Source organism: Hyalella azteca, unplaced genomic scaffold (assembly GCF_000764305.2).
Source record: "Hyalella azteca isolate HAZT.00-mixed unplaced genomic scaffold, Hazt_2.0.2 contig13234, whole genome shotgun sequence".
NCBI classification, from domain to species: domain Eukaryota; kingdom Metazoa; phylum Arthropoda; class Malacostraca; order Amphipoda; family Hyalellidae; genus Hyalella; species Hyalella azteca.
The window spans coordinates 1227084-1242270 of record NW_025943163.1 but is presented as its reverse complement, the minus strand read 5'-3'; the positions used below and the strand labels follow the sequence as shown (position 1 = coordinate 1242270).

The window sequence follows — 15187 nt, the reverse complement described above, 5'->3', positions numbered from 1 at the left end:
CGAGAGCCCCACACCCCCCCCCTTGCACCACCCTAACTATTTGCTTGCATTAAAACCATACATGAACATGCCGGTCTGCTGGTCTAGTCCGAGTGTTACTAGCCTGCTTTAAAACACGAATTTTAGTCCTGGGAAAACATGATCATTTTTTACTTTTTACTTATACTTTCACTTGCGTCACAAATTTTACGCTTCTTAGTAACTTTTGCAATTCGTTCTTTTTCCTCTTGTGTTTCTGAGGCGTTGCTGAAAGTAAAGCTTCATTTGCATGCTAATTGGTAAACTTGAATGATGTTCACCCGATATTATTGCATTATTCTTCAGTTGGTAGTTATTGTTAGTAAAATGCTTAGGGTATTTCACCAGTCTGCATAAATCGAAAGTTACATAGCATGCATTTTTTCAACTGCTAGTGCAATACTAGTATTTTTGTATGTTCATTTACGCGGATTGAAATTGCTGGAGAAATGCGGGTTGGCTGAAGGGCCGCGACGCGTGGCCTTGTCTGCCGTGACCTGCGCATGAGGGAACAACCGCACGCGCTGGGTCACGAGTTAGACACGGCACTCAGAAAAATCAATTAATTGGCGAATATTTTGGTCATAAAGTAACTTGGATGATAAGGTTGAAAATGAAGCTGTACACTCAACAAAATTAAAGAGCCAACTTGTTCAAATAGTGATACTTTCTGCAGGTAGCACTGATACGCCGCCTTTTTGGACGACCTAAAAAAGATTTAACGATGCATCGCCATTTGGACAAAGCCTAATTTATTCCTCTGAGTGTGTCAGGCTCATTCGCGTGGGGCAAGCGAGCCATTTTGATATTTGTATGATTTCAGACTCGCATTTACATGGCTTTTGTGTTTGGAAAGTAGTTGCCAACGTTTATAATGATGTACTATATTTACGGTACAAATATAGATGTTACCTTTTTATGCATAAATTTAGAAAGTTTATTCATTGTAATGATTGTGTATAAAATTCCGGGATTGTGGTTCCACTATTAAGTAAACATCGTAGACTTGATTTGAATAATGCTATGCGTGTATAATATTTTGGAGATTTTAATACACATTGAGATTATTATCAGTGTATGCACAGAAATTTTTAAAATAATAATACAACCAAGTTCAACTACAACCAAGTTCATCTACAACCAAGTTCAACTACAACCAAGTTCATCTACAACCAAGTTCAACTACAACCAAGTTCAACTACAACCAAGTTCATCTACAACCAAGTTCAACTACAACCAAGTTCATCTCGNTCGAGCAGACTTCCCGCAAATCACCCATTTTCCCCTAATATAACCCTGTCTCTTATACACATCTTTCATTTTTAGTTTAGTCGAACTGATGATGGAGCTGGACTCCGAAACGTTTTCAATATCGATATGGTGAATTTTCTTGGCGTTTTCTTTGCTTTTAAATTCCTTCAAGCTTTGTCTAACGATGCCTTCTTTGAAAAAAAAAATCCTTTTGTGCGTAAATTTCTTTGTACGAACCCTGTTGTTGTGGCGCTAAACGAAGAATTCCAGTCTTTCTTATTATCTTTACTGTGTTTTTTTTCGTACTTGAAAATTGTTCTCGCTCTCCATTCTTCGACTCGTCGGAAGGTTGTGAAGACAGGGACCCATGGTTGCCATAGACGACATACGTCCTCGCTCCTAAATACTGAATAGAATTAATTCATCTGCCTGTCTGAATACGAACTGCATTTGAACTTGTCTCGTTTATCAACGCTTGAGAAGGAACAAAATTTAGACTTAATTTCTTTTATTACCCAAAATATAATATAGTTTGCCAGGTTTGATTATTAATTATCTCATGTTGGTCTGTCACCAACGTTGGCAACTAACCGACTATCGTGCTGATTTCTTTCAGAGTTTGTACGATTTGTTGTGTGTTTTGAACCCTCGATTTGCTGCTTGATGATCTTAACCAATCTGCCACCTCGAAAAATCCATATGGCTATTTAAATATAACTCGCGAAAAAATTATTTCTATAGCCAGTTATCACGCTAACATACTAAGTCATCGTTTAAATCTACCAGCCGTTGAAATCTCAAGTATAAAATGTAACATTTTAACCAACTCATATTCATCATAATGTGATGCCTGAAATACGTTGTTGAACTCAAAGCATAGCGATATCATGTAATCAATTGAATTTTCCGAATCTATTTATTTACGCATATAGCAAGCACAATTATAGTGAGGATACTGAGCAGCATCCGTGACACCTGCATTATATATCTGTGCTTCTGTCAGCGGTCCTTTGAAACCTTGAAATAAGACACTAACTTTCGCTGGCCTCTGAGCCTCCAATAATTCAACGTTCTTTATTAACATAACATAGTGATGTCGGCGCTGAAGTGTAGGCCTGATGTGGCCTGTCGCCGATTCTTTTCCTTTTCGTGCCTTGTTCATAGATCTAAACTTGTGTCATTTGACCGGATCTTTTCATGACTGGCGATAGTTTGAAGTAGCTACTAGACTTTCACCGGGTTCGATAAGGAGCTAGGCATTTCAAATCTGAACATATATTTTTCCATAGCTTTATCTAGTCTGTTCTTGAACGCGTTCCTACTTGGAGCGCCAACGATGTCATCGGGGAGGCTATTCCACATGTCGGTGATTCGAAGCGAGAAGAAATTTTGTCGCGTGGAGAAGTTGCAGCGCAATTTTTTTAGCTTATAGCCGTGGCCCCTGATGTTGGTTCTTGTTTCAAATTCTAGTAACCCTTTAGGGACCTTGTATAGACCATGAGTATACTTGTATACTTCAATGAGGTCCCCACGCAGACGTCGATAACTGAGGCTTGGAAGCTTCATAATCTTCAATCTTTCTTCATAGGACTTGCCCTTCAAGCCTGGAATTATCCTTGTTGCACGTCTTTGAACATTCTCTATTAAATTTCTGTCCTTTTCAAATCTCGGTGACCACACAACGTTTCCAAACTCTAGACTCGGGCGGACGACGGCAACAAACAACTGCTTCATCGCTTCTGCATCTAGGAACTCGTACGAGCGTCTGATTAGTCCAAGAAGTTTGTTGGATGTGTTAGCTTGCGTTTCAACATGCTTAGAAAATTTCAGGTCCTTGTCGACATAAACTCCGAGATCTTTTTCCACACTAGACTTTTCAATCATTACTCTCTCGTTGCAACCATGTCTTCTCATACTGTAATCTTGCTGTTCATTGTTATTCCCGAGGTGAAGTACTTTACACTTGTCAGCGTTAAACCGCAGCTGCCACGTATCAGCCCAGTTAACTAAGCTGTCAAGATCATCTTGCAATTGCGCTTTATTTGACGCATTCTTCACTGTATTATAAACTTTTGTGTCGTCGGCATACATGGAGCACACGCTGGACACTATACTTCTGGCAGATCATTTATAAAAGCAACGAACAAAATAGGCCCCAGGACGCTTCCTTGTGGCACGCCACTGCGCACTGATGCCCAGTCTGACACGGTTCCGTTAATACTGACACGTTGTCGTCTACCTACTAGAAAATCTCTGATCCATTGGAGTACGTTTCCCTCAATCCCCAAGGACTTCACTTTACGCAACAGCCGCTCATGCGGAACACTGTCAAATGCTTTGGCAAAATCGAGGTACAATGCATCCACTGGCTCCCTTTCGTCCAGCAGGCGAGTCCATCGTTCAACGTAGATAATAAGTTAGTGGTGCAGGATCTGCCGGCAATAAAACCATGTTGACAATCTGATATGAGATGGTGAGCAGTCAAGTGAGCGATAATCCTATCCCTCACAACAGATTCCATTAGCTTAAAAACAACACTTGTCAGACTGACAGGGCGATAGTTGCCGGGGCTGCTTTTGTCACCTTTTTTGAACAATGGTGTTACTTGAGCTTCTTTCCAGTCGGACGGCAAAGTTCCTTCGTTCAAGGTTTTTTGAAAGAATACTGAAAGAATTTGACGCTTTGAAAGAATTAAACGCTTATGCTGATTTTGGTGCTAGCGCATCAATGAATAATATTGAACGTTATACACGAAACGCTCTTGCTAATTTTGGTGCTAACGCCTCAATGAGTGTTACTAAACGCTGTCGACTAAACGCTCATGCTATCTTTGGTGCTAACGCCTTCATTAATGAGTGCTACTAAACGTCGCTGACTAAACGGTCATGCTATGTATGCAGCGTAGGCTTAATTATAGTTTTCACTAGATTTGCGCGAGGAGGGCTCCTGACGCCGGTGTGTACCGATGACAATTAATTCCTATACTAGGCAAGTCCAAACAATAATTGAACAACGGAACGCTGGTGTCGGTGGATGAAAGTCATGCCAGCAGCGCCGGATGAAATGGAAAGTCTGGCCGCTCCGCGCGTCACATTCCGTGTAGCGCCCGCGGCGACACGAAGCGATCATGCGACGCCAGGGCACCGAGCTCTCATCTGCGTGCTAAGCTGCTTAGAAAATTTGCTAAGCATTGCTGAATGCAATGCTAGATCTATACAACTGAAGGCAAATGTACAAAACTCCATGTGCAAAATTTAAGGATTCTAACCGCAAATAACTCAAGTTTCATTCTTATAACTATGGCTAATTATAACCATGACTGATGTAATAAACTTAAATTACCGTACAATGTCTCGAGCAGACTTCCCGCAAATCACCCATTTTCCCCTAATATAACCCATGGCTGAACTAATAAACATATAACTATGAAACCAAACTGTTGGACAGGGTGGTCCAGTGGCTACAGCTGAGTGATAAGATTGAGCAGGGAGGCGCGGGTTCTATCCCAGGGGCGACAGTTTCTGGTCAGAATCGGCAAGGAGGCCGGGCGGTTAGGCACAGCAAAATTAGAGCAGTGTTTTGCGTGTTCGAGACCGGAAAAAGCTGCAAATGTTCTGCAATGTTAAGTTTCGGCGACGGCCAAATAAACGCGTAAACCGCTATTTATTATAGATATATTATTATATTATCATCATTATTATTATGAACAATTTCCATAACAGACTACCCAGAAGCGGGTGCCAGGATGTCGTACTCTGGTCTCAGTGAACACATCGACTTCGATGCGCTGCCAGACCCCAACACGCGCTTCGAGCTGCTCGAGGTGGTGGGCGAGGGCACCTATGGCGAGGTCTTCGCAGCCAAGGATCATGACGATGGTGAGAACTCTTCCTTTATAATTATATCTATTCTTTTTTCATTACTTTGTGCAAAATTGTAATATAGTTAAAATCGTGTGTGCAAATTTCGTTTACTCTTCCGATGACTTCAAGATCAGTTTGTGCCCGTGGAAAAAAGAACATCTCAAAAGAATCTCTCACTATGTGATTTAAATTATGGTAGGTTATGAATAATTTCATACAATCGCATTTTTATTCAAGGTAGTAAAGCAAATATAACTTTGAGGAAATTTATTTAATGTAGTAGTCTAAAAATTGACTTTAAGCTTGAAATGATGTTGAATTCTGGAGCCGGGACGGTTTCAATTGCGCCAAAAGGTAAAGCCAAGAATTAATGAATTGCTGGTCCGCGTCAAGTTAAGCGGCAACAGGTAAGTCGCGGCTGCTGCTCCGCCACCAGCTACGCACCAAATTTGCGGTTCACACTGTGAAAATTGAGTTACTTTGAATATAAAGATCATAGAAAACAATGTAAAAAGCATAAAGTAACTTAGAGCAGTAAATTTATACGAGGTTTAGGTAAACTAAACAATCACCTGAGATTAAATGCCACTCAGTGTGCAAATAAACGCACTTTTTGGAAGAATTGAATTGGGTGAAAAAATAAGAAATCAGTTGAAGGTGGATGCTTCAGACGGAATTAAAGTAGGAATAGTTGAAGATTGGTGCGTTGAAGTAAGAATTAAGGTAATAAAGCGATTCGGCGTGAACTCTAAAAATAGAGCTCTAGTAGAAGCCTCATCTACTTGAAGTTGAATTATTGAAGTTGAATTTGAACAAATTAAACAATTGAAGTCTGAAGCAGCGCGCACGTTAATTAAGCATAGATTTGAGCAAACTGAACAAAACGAAAGAATATCGGGCACTCAAACCAAGGAATAGATAAATCAAAGACCGAGGAAGAAATTTAGACTTATGGTTGAATGCAGGTGAAGTAGCGGCGGCAGACAACAGGCAGGCTGGAGATAACGAAATTTGGTGTGGCAACCACGGTGTATTAGTGCGAACTCTTTTTCTTTGCGGAAAACCGGGTCTGACCTAAATTACCCTAACATTAAACTTACCCAAGACTAATTTTAATATTACCCTAACATCAATTATAACTAAATTCAGTTTAAAGAATAGTAATTTGATTCACGGTGGGAAATTTCCCACAAGGTTTAATAAACAAGCACTGAAAAGATCTGAAATTAACATAAATGGCATACAGATAATAAAATATTTAATGCATTGGCTCAGGCGAGATCGTGGCGGTGAAGATCCTGGAGAACATCGCGGAGAACTTGGAGGAGATCGAGGAGGAGTATCTGGTGCTGCGAGACCTGAGCCTCCACCCCAACCTGCCTGCCTTTAAGGGCATCTTCCTGAAGAGGGGAGACCGAGGGGAGGACGACCAGGCCTGGGTCGTCCTTGAGGTGAGGGTCCAGGAACTCCACTCCCAGCAGGATGAGGTGAGGGTTGTCCTTGAGGTGAGGGTTGTCCTTGAGGTGAGGGAAAATCGTAAGCGCCTTGACCAAGTGACAGTTGGTCGTAAGCGTTGTTTCTATATATCAGGCATGAGCTCTAAAGCTCTTACCTTAAGCATATTTATCAATGTTTTACAGTAATCTCTGACGTTTTACGCAGTAATATATAACTTTCACTCCAATTAAGTAATTAAATAAATCTTTTCTCAATACAAATCAAATTTGCCACAGTTGTGTCCCCGCGGGTCCGTGACAGACGTGGTGCAGGCGCTGCTGCGGCGCGGCCAGCGTCTCACTGAGAAGCAGATCGCGTACATCTTGCGCGAGACTGTACATGTGAGTACAGCTGTGTACGAGACTGTACATGTGAGTACAGCTGTGTACGAGACTGTACATGTGAGTACAGCTGTGTACGAGAATACACTGTCTTGCGGTGATTTCAGTTGCTTCAATTTAATTCTGTTAATGTATACTCTGGTCCATTACATTTTATCCTTCATTTTTACTTCATTTTTGTATACGGTTTTACAAGCGCTTCTGCGATTCGTTTGCTAACATCGTGAGATTGATTCCTATTGAGTATAATATGTAAGATATAATTGGAATATTATATAATATGGTTTGAAAATTATGTAATATAATTATAATATCATATAAAGTAATTAAAATCCTGGATAATATAATTTTACACATGGTAATTTTATATAATTTAACATAAGTTGGGGCAAAATTTATATGGAAGTAATGTTAAAAAACTTTGGTGTTGGTTAGTTCTGAAGGCACTGAAGCCAAAACAATGCCTCAAAACTAACTATATTTATTGTTTTATGTGTATAAAGTTAATTTTTACTTACTTTTAGCGACTATCCTTGAAACTCTGTCAATAAATAAATTAATATAAAATACAGTACCATAAGTAACTCTTTGAAGATAGTTTTTATTTAATAAGATGTCTACATTTGAAACAATTAATAATATAATCAAAGATTAGTTGGCCCATGTCAAGACTCAGAGAATTTCGTGGGATTTTGTTCATATATCGATGCACTTTTTGCCATGCGTGGGTCATCCTACAGATCCATTTTGGCTGGGCAAAAGAGCCTATCAGTGCTACGTCTTATCTCTGTTCATGCTGTGAGTGTGTCACTATATAGATAATATGAGCCATTAATTGTTGCATGAGAGATTTGTATTAATGTCTGCGGCTATATAACTGTACTATCAGAGAAACGAGTTAGACTTGTCCAAGTTGCGACGCAATTTTTACCGCTGCTTGTGTCACCTTAACCAGGAATTTAAAAGCAAAGAAAATACCACAAAAATTCACCATATCTTTATAAGAGAAAACGTTTCGGAGTCCAGCTCCATCGTCAGTTCATAACACACAAAATTCTGTTCAGAAAAAATTCAGTCCTAGAAACACAAATAAATCAATTAGTAAAGTAAAATGCACAGTCAGGTTTCAAAACGAAAATAAATAAATAAGACATGAAATTGCCCCTAGTAAACGGTCTATCTATTTACTATTTCAAGAGGAAAGGAGCTAAAAGCGGCATTAAGACTAGGCTTCTGTTTCAATATATACAGGGATTCTAAAATTCGTAGATCACTAACACCGGATGCGGAAGCTAGAATTTCGAAATCACTACCCGATACAGAGGTGTTGCACTGCTCGGCATGAACACGTACAGCAGAATGAGGTGGATGTGCAAGTAGGTTCCCTGTTCTATAACTCCTGCCCTTATGCTCAGCCAGCCTAGTATAGAAATTGCGTGCCGTCATACCGACGTACGCTGATGCGCACTGCGCACAACTATATCTGTAAACTAGTGACGATCGCATAAGAACAAGTAGGGTATCCGTATATCTGAAAAAAGAGCCGATTCTAAAATTGTTAACCAGCAACACATGAAGATTGACATCCGGAAGATATTTAGCAAATAAAACTTATAATTCCTTTGACATAGTCTCAGATGCGGGTCCAAAGTAGGGAAAAGTTGTTAACTGTTCTTTTCCAGCATCTGAGCATCTCTTATAAAGATATGGTGAATTTTTGTTGTATTTTCTTTGCTTTGAAATTCCTGGTTAACTTGCGATTCAAGCGAACAAGTGATTTTAATACTTGCGTCATCTTGAAACAGTTTGGCCCAGCTAGAGGACGTTTCAGTGATTCTTGCCAAAAGTGTTTCACTATTAGCACAACATGAACTGTTCATTTGTCTGCCTCCACGCTTTATGCAGGTGTTGCCAAAAATGCGTCACTATTAGCACATCATGACCAACTTATGGTTCTAACCACGCAGGCAATAACGTACCTGCACGAGAACCACTGCATGCACCGCGACATCAAGGGCCACAATATCCTGCTCACTGCGCACGGTCACGTCAAGCTCGTCGACTTCGGCGTGAGCTCGCACCTGGACAGCACCTGGGGGCGCCGCAACACCTCCGTGGGCACCCCCTACTGGATGGCGCCTGAGGTAACCTTTATTACAATAAAAATACAAATAATAATAGTAGATAACGTTAAAACAACGTTATATAACGGTAAAACAACGGTATATAACGTTAAAACAACGTTATATGACGTTAAAACAACGTTATATAACGTTAAAACAACGTTGAATAACATTCGATTCGAGTTAACGTTAAAACAACTTTCGGTTCGAGTTTATTTTGTTGAGTTAATGTTAAAGTCATGATGAGTGACGAGTGACGACTATGATGGTGATGACTATGATGGCGATGACGTGCAGGTGATAGCGTGCGAGCAGCAGCTGGACTACAGCTACGACGTGCGCTGTGACGTGTGGTCCCTCGGCATCACCGCCATCGAGCTCGCTGATGGGGAGCCGCCGCTGAGTGACATACATCCGATGAGGGCGCTGTTCCAGGTGAAGCATGTTGCCTCATGTTCATGTCATGTACATGATGATACATCCGATGAGGGCTCTGTTCCAGGTGATGCATGTTGCCTCATGTTCATGTCATGTACATGATGATACATCCGATGAGGGCTCTGTTCCAGGTGATGCATGTTGCCTCATGTTCATGTCATGTACATGATGATACATCCGATGAGGGCTCTGTTCCAGGTGATGCATGTTGCCTCATGTTCATGTCATGTACATGATGATACATCCTATGACTGAGGCTATGAGGACGTTCTTCCCGGTGCCGCATGTTCATGCCATATTCATGTCTGTCTCATGTTCATGTCTGCCAAAACCCACTTTGATGTTGTGCGCGCTACTATATTCGTTTCATGTACGTGCTGACATTGAGTTTGTAAACACATTCCACACTCAAAGAAATGCGTGAGACTTTGTCCGTATCAGTGCTACACCAGCTCTCTACTCGTGCTGTGGATATGAAAGTGTGTCACTATTTGGACAACGTGGCCATTTGTTTTTGAGTGTAATTAATGTAATGTCAATAAACGTATTGACGAGAGTCTTGTCTTGCATTAAATAAACAAGTTTTGCCGCCCAGATACCCCGCAACCCGCCCCCGACGCTGGCCAAGTCCACGGACTGGTCGCCTCACTTCGTGGACTTCGTGGCCGAGTGTCTGGTGAAGGACTTCGAGCAGCGGCCCTCCAGCCGCGAGCTACTCATGCACCCCTTCCTCAAGTCCATCCCCAGCAACCCCGAAGATGTGCGTTACTTTCAATATAAATAAAAATAACATTATTAAATACAATACGAATTTTCCCTACATTAAATATAAATACTAATAATATTATTAAATATAATACAAATTATTTTCTGATTTAACTAACTTATTAATAATTCAAAACACCATGCATCCCTTCTTCAAGTCCAACCCCAGCAACTCCGAAGACGTGCGTTACTTTCTTTACATTAAATTAAATACTAATAACATTATTAAATACAGTACGAATAATTTTCTGATTTTACTAACTTATTAATATTCAAAAGCTCATGCACCCCTCCCTATAGTTCATCCCCAGCAACCCTGAGGAAGTTGGCTGCTTTCCTTACATTACTCGGAATTTTGGACATTTTTGACAAAATGATTCAATAAAAATGGTTCACTAACTGGGTTCACTAACACAATACTGTGAATAATATAATGCAAAAATAGAAACTAATCACAGTTAACGACTAGAGTGAAGCACAACTGCTGAAGGGGCCTCGGCATTTCAGTAGATAAAGATTTTCACGTTTATCGATTGAGGTGAAAGCAAGAGCTCGGGTGATTCAACGGTAAATATAATCCAAATTATTGCATTATCTGTAATCAAAATCATTTTGATATTTTTAAGGTACTATGGGCTTATCCAGTCCCACCTTATCTCTAGTGGTCCTTATCAAGAAGCACTACGGATTACTCTTACTTGTCATTGTAACTGAAAAATTCAACATGATATCGAACTGGAAATGATTGTCGCAATTATTGATAAACTATCATTTAAGAACAAAATGAATGAAATGAATAGAGTGCACAAACTGGAAATGATTGTCACGATTATTGATAATCTAACATTTAAAAACCAAATGAATGAAATGAATAGAGTGCACAAACTGGAAATGATTGTCACGATTATTGATAATCTAACATTTAAAAACCAAATGAATGAAATGAATAGAGTGCACAAACTGGAAATGATTGTCACGATTATTGATATTCTAATATTTAAGAACAAAATGAATGAAATGAATGAGTGTAAGCTTTTCATTCACATGCAGGTGCGGCAGGAGCTGGTGCAGCTTTCAGACGACCTGCGCAAGCGCAACCAGCTCGTGAAGAAAGACCCGGAGACGACCATCAAGGGCGGGGCCATCAAGGCGGACCGCCGCACCAAGAGGACGCCCCTGTGGATGGATGACCTCGCCTCCCTGGAGAAACTCACCCCGGTGAGTGTGATGGGGATGTGAGGCAGGTGAGTGTGATGGGGATGTGAGGCAGGTGAGTGTGGTGGGGATATGAGGCAGGTGAGTGTGGTGGGGATGTGAGGCAGGTGAGTGTGATGGGGATGTGAGGCAGGTGAGTGTGATGGGGATGTGAGGCAGGTGAGTGTGATGGGGATGTGAGGCAAGTTGTTTGGTCTAGCCTGTGTTATGACTGTATCGGATTCTGCCTCAATCTGACGTTGAAATAACGCTGATTTAAACGTCCTTTCAACAAAATCAAGTCATGATCAACGCTTTTTAACGTCATCGAAGTAATACTGCCTTTCTGTGGTAAATTGTCAATTAAAATTAATTGGATAATTATATGCGGTGATAATTTTCGTACGTGATTCCGGCGGTATACTAAATAGATTACTAAATCTAGGCCGTCCCGAAGCAATCGTTTCCGCCAGATTAAGGATTTACATTAATACCTCGTTTTAAGTACCGCGTTTTAAAGAGACCGATTAATTTTCCGTTTCGTCAACTTGAGGCTTTATGCCGTACTAATTGTAATTGTACTTATTGTATTTCTGAGCTAATTGTATGGTATTGTCGGTAACAGGACAGCATCGTGGAGCACATCCAGAGGCGCTACGGCAACGACATCATCTACACGTACATGGGAGACATCCTGATAGCTGTTAACCCATTCAAGTACATGCCCATCTATGGTGAACGTGTGAGTACAATATAGTGCATGCCATCTATGGTGAACGTGTGAGTACATTACAGTGCATGCCCATCTATGGTGAACGTGTGAGTACATTATAGTGCATGCCCATCTATGGTGAACGCGTGAGTACAATATAGTGCATGCCATCTATGGTGAACGTGTGAGACCACAGGAATCTCGCCTGCACCGCGGGATGATGACCTGCAGTTAGAACATTAACATCGGTCCAGAAATATGACGTTGAAATAACGTTTAATCAACGTTATATCAACGTCAAATGCCTGGTGGAAAGTTGAACTCTGAATGTGAATTTAAGACAAAAATAATGAAATGCCACCAGAAACCTCGCCTTGACCGCTGCTTGGTGAAGAGGCATATCCATGTGTAAATAAGACTTATATGCTGTATTACGAATGTGAATTCAAGACATGAATAATGAAAAGTCCCAGGAATCTCGGCTGCACCGCGGCATGGTGACCAGTCTGTGTAAATAATACTCATATGATGATCTCTGAATGTAAATTTAGGAAATAAATATTAAAATGTCGCAGGAATCACGCCTGTACCGCGGTATGGTGAAGAGCGAGAACCCGCCCCACATCTACGCGATGGCAGACGCTGCGTACCACGCGCTGCTGCACCACAAGACGAGTCAGTGCATCGTCATCTCCGGCGAGTCCGGCGCCGGCAAGACCGAGAGCGCCAACTTGCTGCTCAAGCAGCTCGTTACGCTCGGCAAAGTGCGTTGTACAAGTTATTTGCGTCTGATTACTTAAGATTGAATAAACTTGCTCTTTTAGTAACTCGTATTTATTAGCAACTCGGTGCTGCAATTCACACATATTATGAAATCATACCATGTACTATGATATGGTACTATTATGCATGCCAATTCATAATACGTGTTATGTATTATGACTTCATAGTAATTCATACATAGTATGATACCATAGATATATGTATATATAGACATACGCACTGCATTTCATATATCAAATAACGCTGCATCAGCAGCTCGCTGTTGCAATAAAGAACAATAATCTTGCTACTTCAGCAACTTGTTACGTTCGGGAGAGTTCGTTGTTGAAGTACTATGCACGAGATTGCTTGCGATTAAATTAAGAAATACAAAAATATAATGAAATAATACCAAAGTATTGTTCCATGATGTGCCTGTAGACTAATGTGAACAGCAATGATTGTTAGGTCAGTTTGGTTAGAAATTATTTCATTTATACTATGAACTGTCGAATTTTTGGTTTCATTTTTGTATTGGGAACTTAATTATTATCGAGACTCACAAAAAGAGATTTAATTCTTATTAATATTTGATTACGTGCAGGCGCCGAACCGCAACTTGGAGGAGAAGATTTTACAAGTGAACCCAATAATGGAGGCGTTCGGTAATGCCAAGACCGGCATCAACGACAACTCCTCCCGGTAGGCCTTGTGGGGCCCTGTTGGGTGATGTAGTGTGGGGCCCTGTTGGGTGATGTAGTGTGGGGCCCTGTTGGGTGATGTAGTGTGGGGGCCTGTTGGGTGATGTAGTGTGGGGCCCTGTTGGGTGATGTAGTATGGGGCCCTGTTGGGTGATGTAGTGTGGGCCCTGTTGGGTGATGTAGTGTGGGGTTCTACTGGGTGATGTAGTGTGATTGCCTGTGTGTTGATGTGTTTTGGTGATGTTGTGGTGCACGCACAGGCTGCTGGTGTGGTGATGAGTTGGTCTTGCTGTCTGTGCGGTTGTTTAGTGTGTTCATCTCATGCTTGGTGTTGCGTGTCTGGTTGTACAACGAGGCGGTGAATGTTGACTCTATAAATTAAGCGAATTTACGGTTGTTGCACGTAGATTTATAACGTTTTAATATCGGATTCCCATAGTGGTATGAATGTCTCAAAGTTCCGCACGGCCGTTATTTCCGACCTCGCCGGCCGACGGCCGTAGGTGACAGTACCGTGGGGTCCTTAGGGTCCTTTTTTAGGGTCCTTAAATAGGCAGGCGTCGCGCACACATAAACCTATCATGGGACGTCACCAGTTTCGAGTTCCACCCCAACTTTGCTGTCAAGTCACATCCTGCCTATAATTACTTATCATCGCTCGGGCCTTCTACACAACTTTACGTAAGCTATGTTTAATATTAAAATATAAACTTGAGTCCGAATTACCTATGCTTTATTAATGTGGTACCAGGTTCGGAAAGTACCTGGACCTGACCTACACGAGGCTAGGGAAGGTGACAGGGGCGCGGGTGTCGGTGTACCTCCTAGAGCAGAGCCGCGTCGTGCACCAGGCCGCGTAAGTCTATAATATAATTTTTAAGTGAATTACTTACTTCAATTCCACTTATTGCAAGTTTCTTCAAAATTATTACATTTTTTGAGTTCATCAATTATTTCATTTATATTCATAGCGTCATTTTCTCTTTGGGAAATGATTAGTTATCTGCATTTCATAAGTATATAATTCATTAATAATAATAATACGTTAATATAATACATTAAATTTAATATAAGTGCAGAAGAAAAGACAAAGTCTCTAATTCAGTGCATGCAGGATAGTTTATAATTTATATGATGCAGTACATGTAATATAGAAGCAACTTGGAATGCCTGTTAATAATAATGATGGTGGTTCTTGGGCTGTCGGCACAGAGGTGAGCAGAATTTCCACATCTTCTACTACCTGCATGACGGCCTGGAGTACGTGGACCGCCTCCGCGTGTACAGCCTCGATGCGGGACGCCGGGACAAGCACCGCTACCTAGCAGGGGACAGCTGGTCCCGGCAGACTGCCAAGGTAACCATGCTGGGACCCGCAGATGGCACAATGAGTAGCTATACCAGCCTTTGGGGCACACAGCTGGCATGATGATGTTGTTCCGAGTTGTCGCCGAGAAAATTGCTTTAAAGCTGGCCAGCTGCATCCGTAAATGCTTTGAAGCTTGGGCCTCGATTCTTTTTA

The 15187-nt window shown here is 41.2% G+C and overlaps 1 protein-coding gene across 1 annotated transcript in view; it reads left to right on the top strand.

Moving 5' to 3' along the window:
• The window catches only part of LOC108682138 (myosin-IIIb), a 40675-nt gene that overhangs the window by 11572 nt on the left and 13916 nt on the right, over nt 1-15187 (top strand). Inside the window, exons 2-13 of the mRNA XM_018171255.2 lie at nt 4992-5147; nt 6408-6583; nt 6866-6970; nt 8938-9114; nt 9391-9528; nt 10127-10291; nt 11347-11514; nt 12116-12232; nt 12778-12966; nt 13569-13666; nt 14417-14521; nt 14878-15022. Of these exons, the coding sequence (XP_018026744.1) occupies nt 4992-5147; nt 6408-6583; nt 6866-6970; nt 8938-9114; nt 9391-9528; nt 10127-10291; nt 11347-11514; nt 12116-12232; nt 12778-12966; nt 13569-13666; nt 14417-14521; nt 14878-15022 (1739 nt within the window). The remainder of the gene's footprint in view (nt 1-4991; nt 5148-6407; nt 6584-6865; nt 6971-8937; nt 9115-9390; nt 9529-10126; nt 10292-11346; nt 11515-12115; nt 12233-12777; nt 12967-13568; nt 13667-14416; nt 14522-14877; nt 15023-15187) is intronic.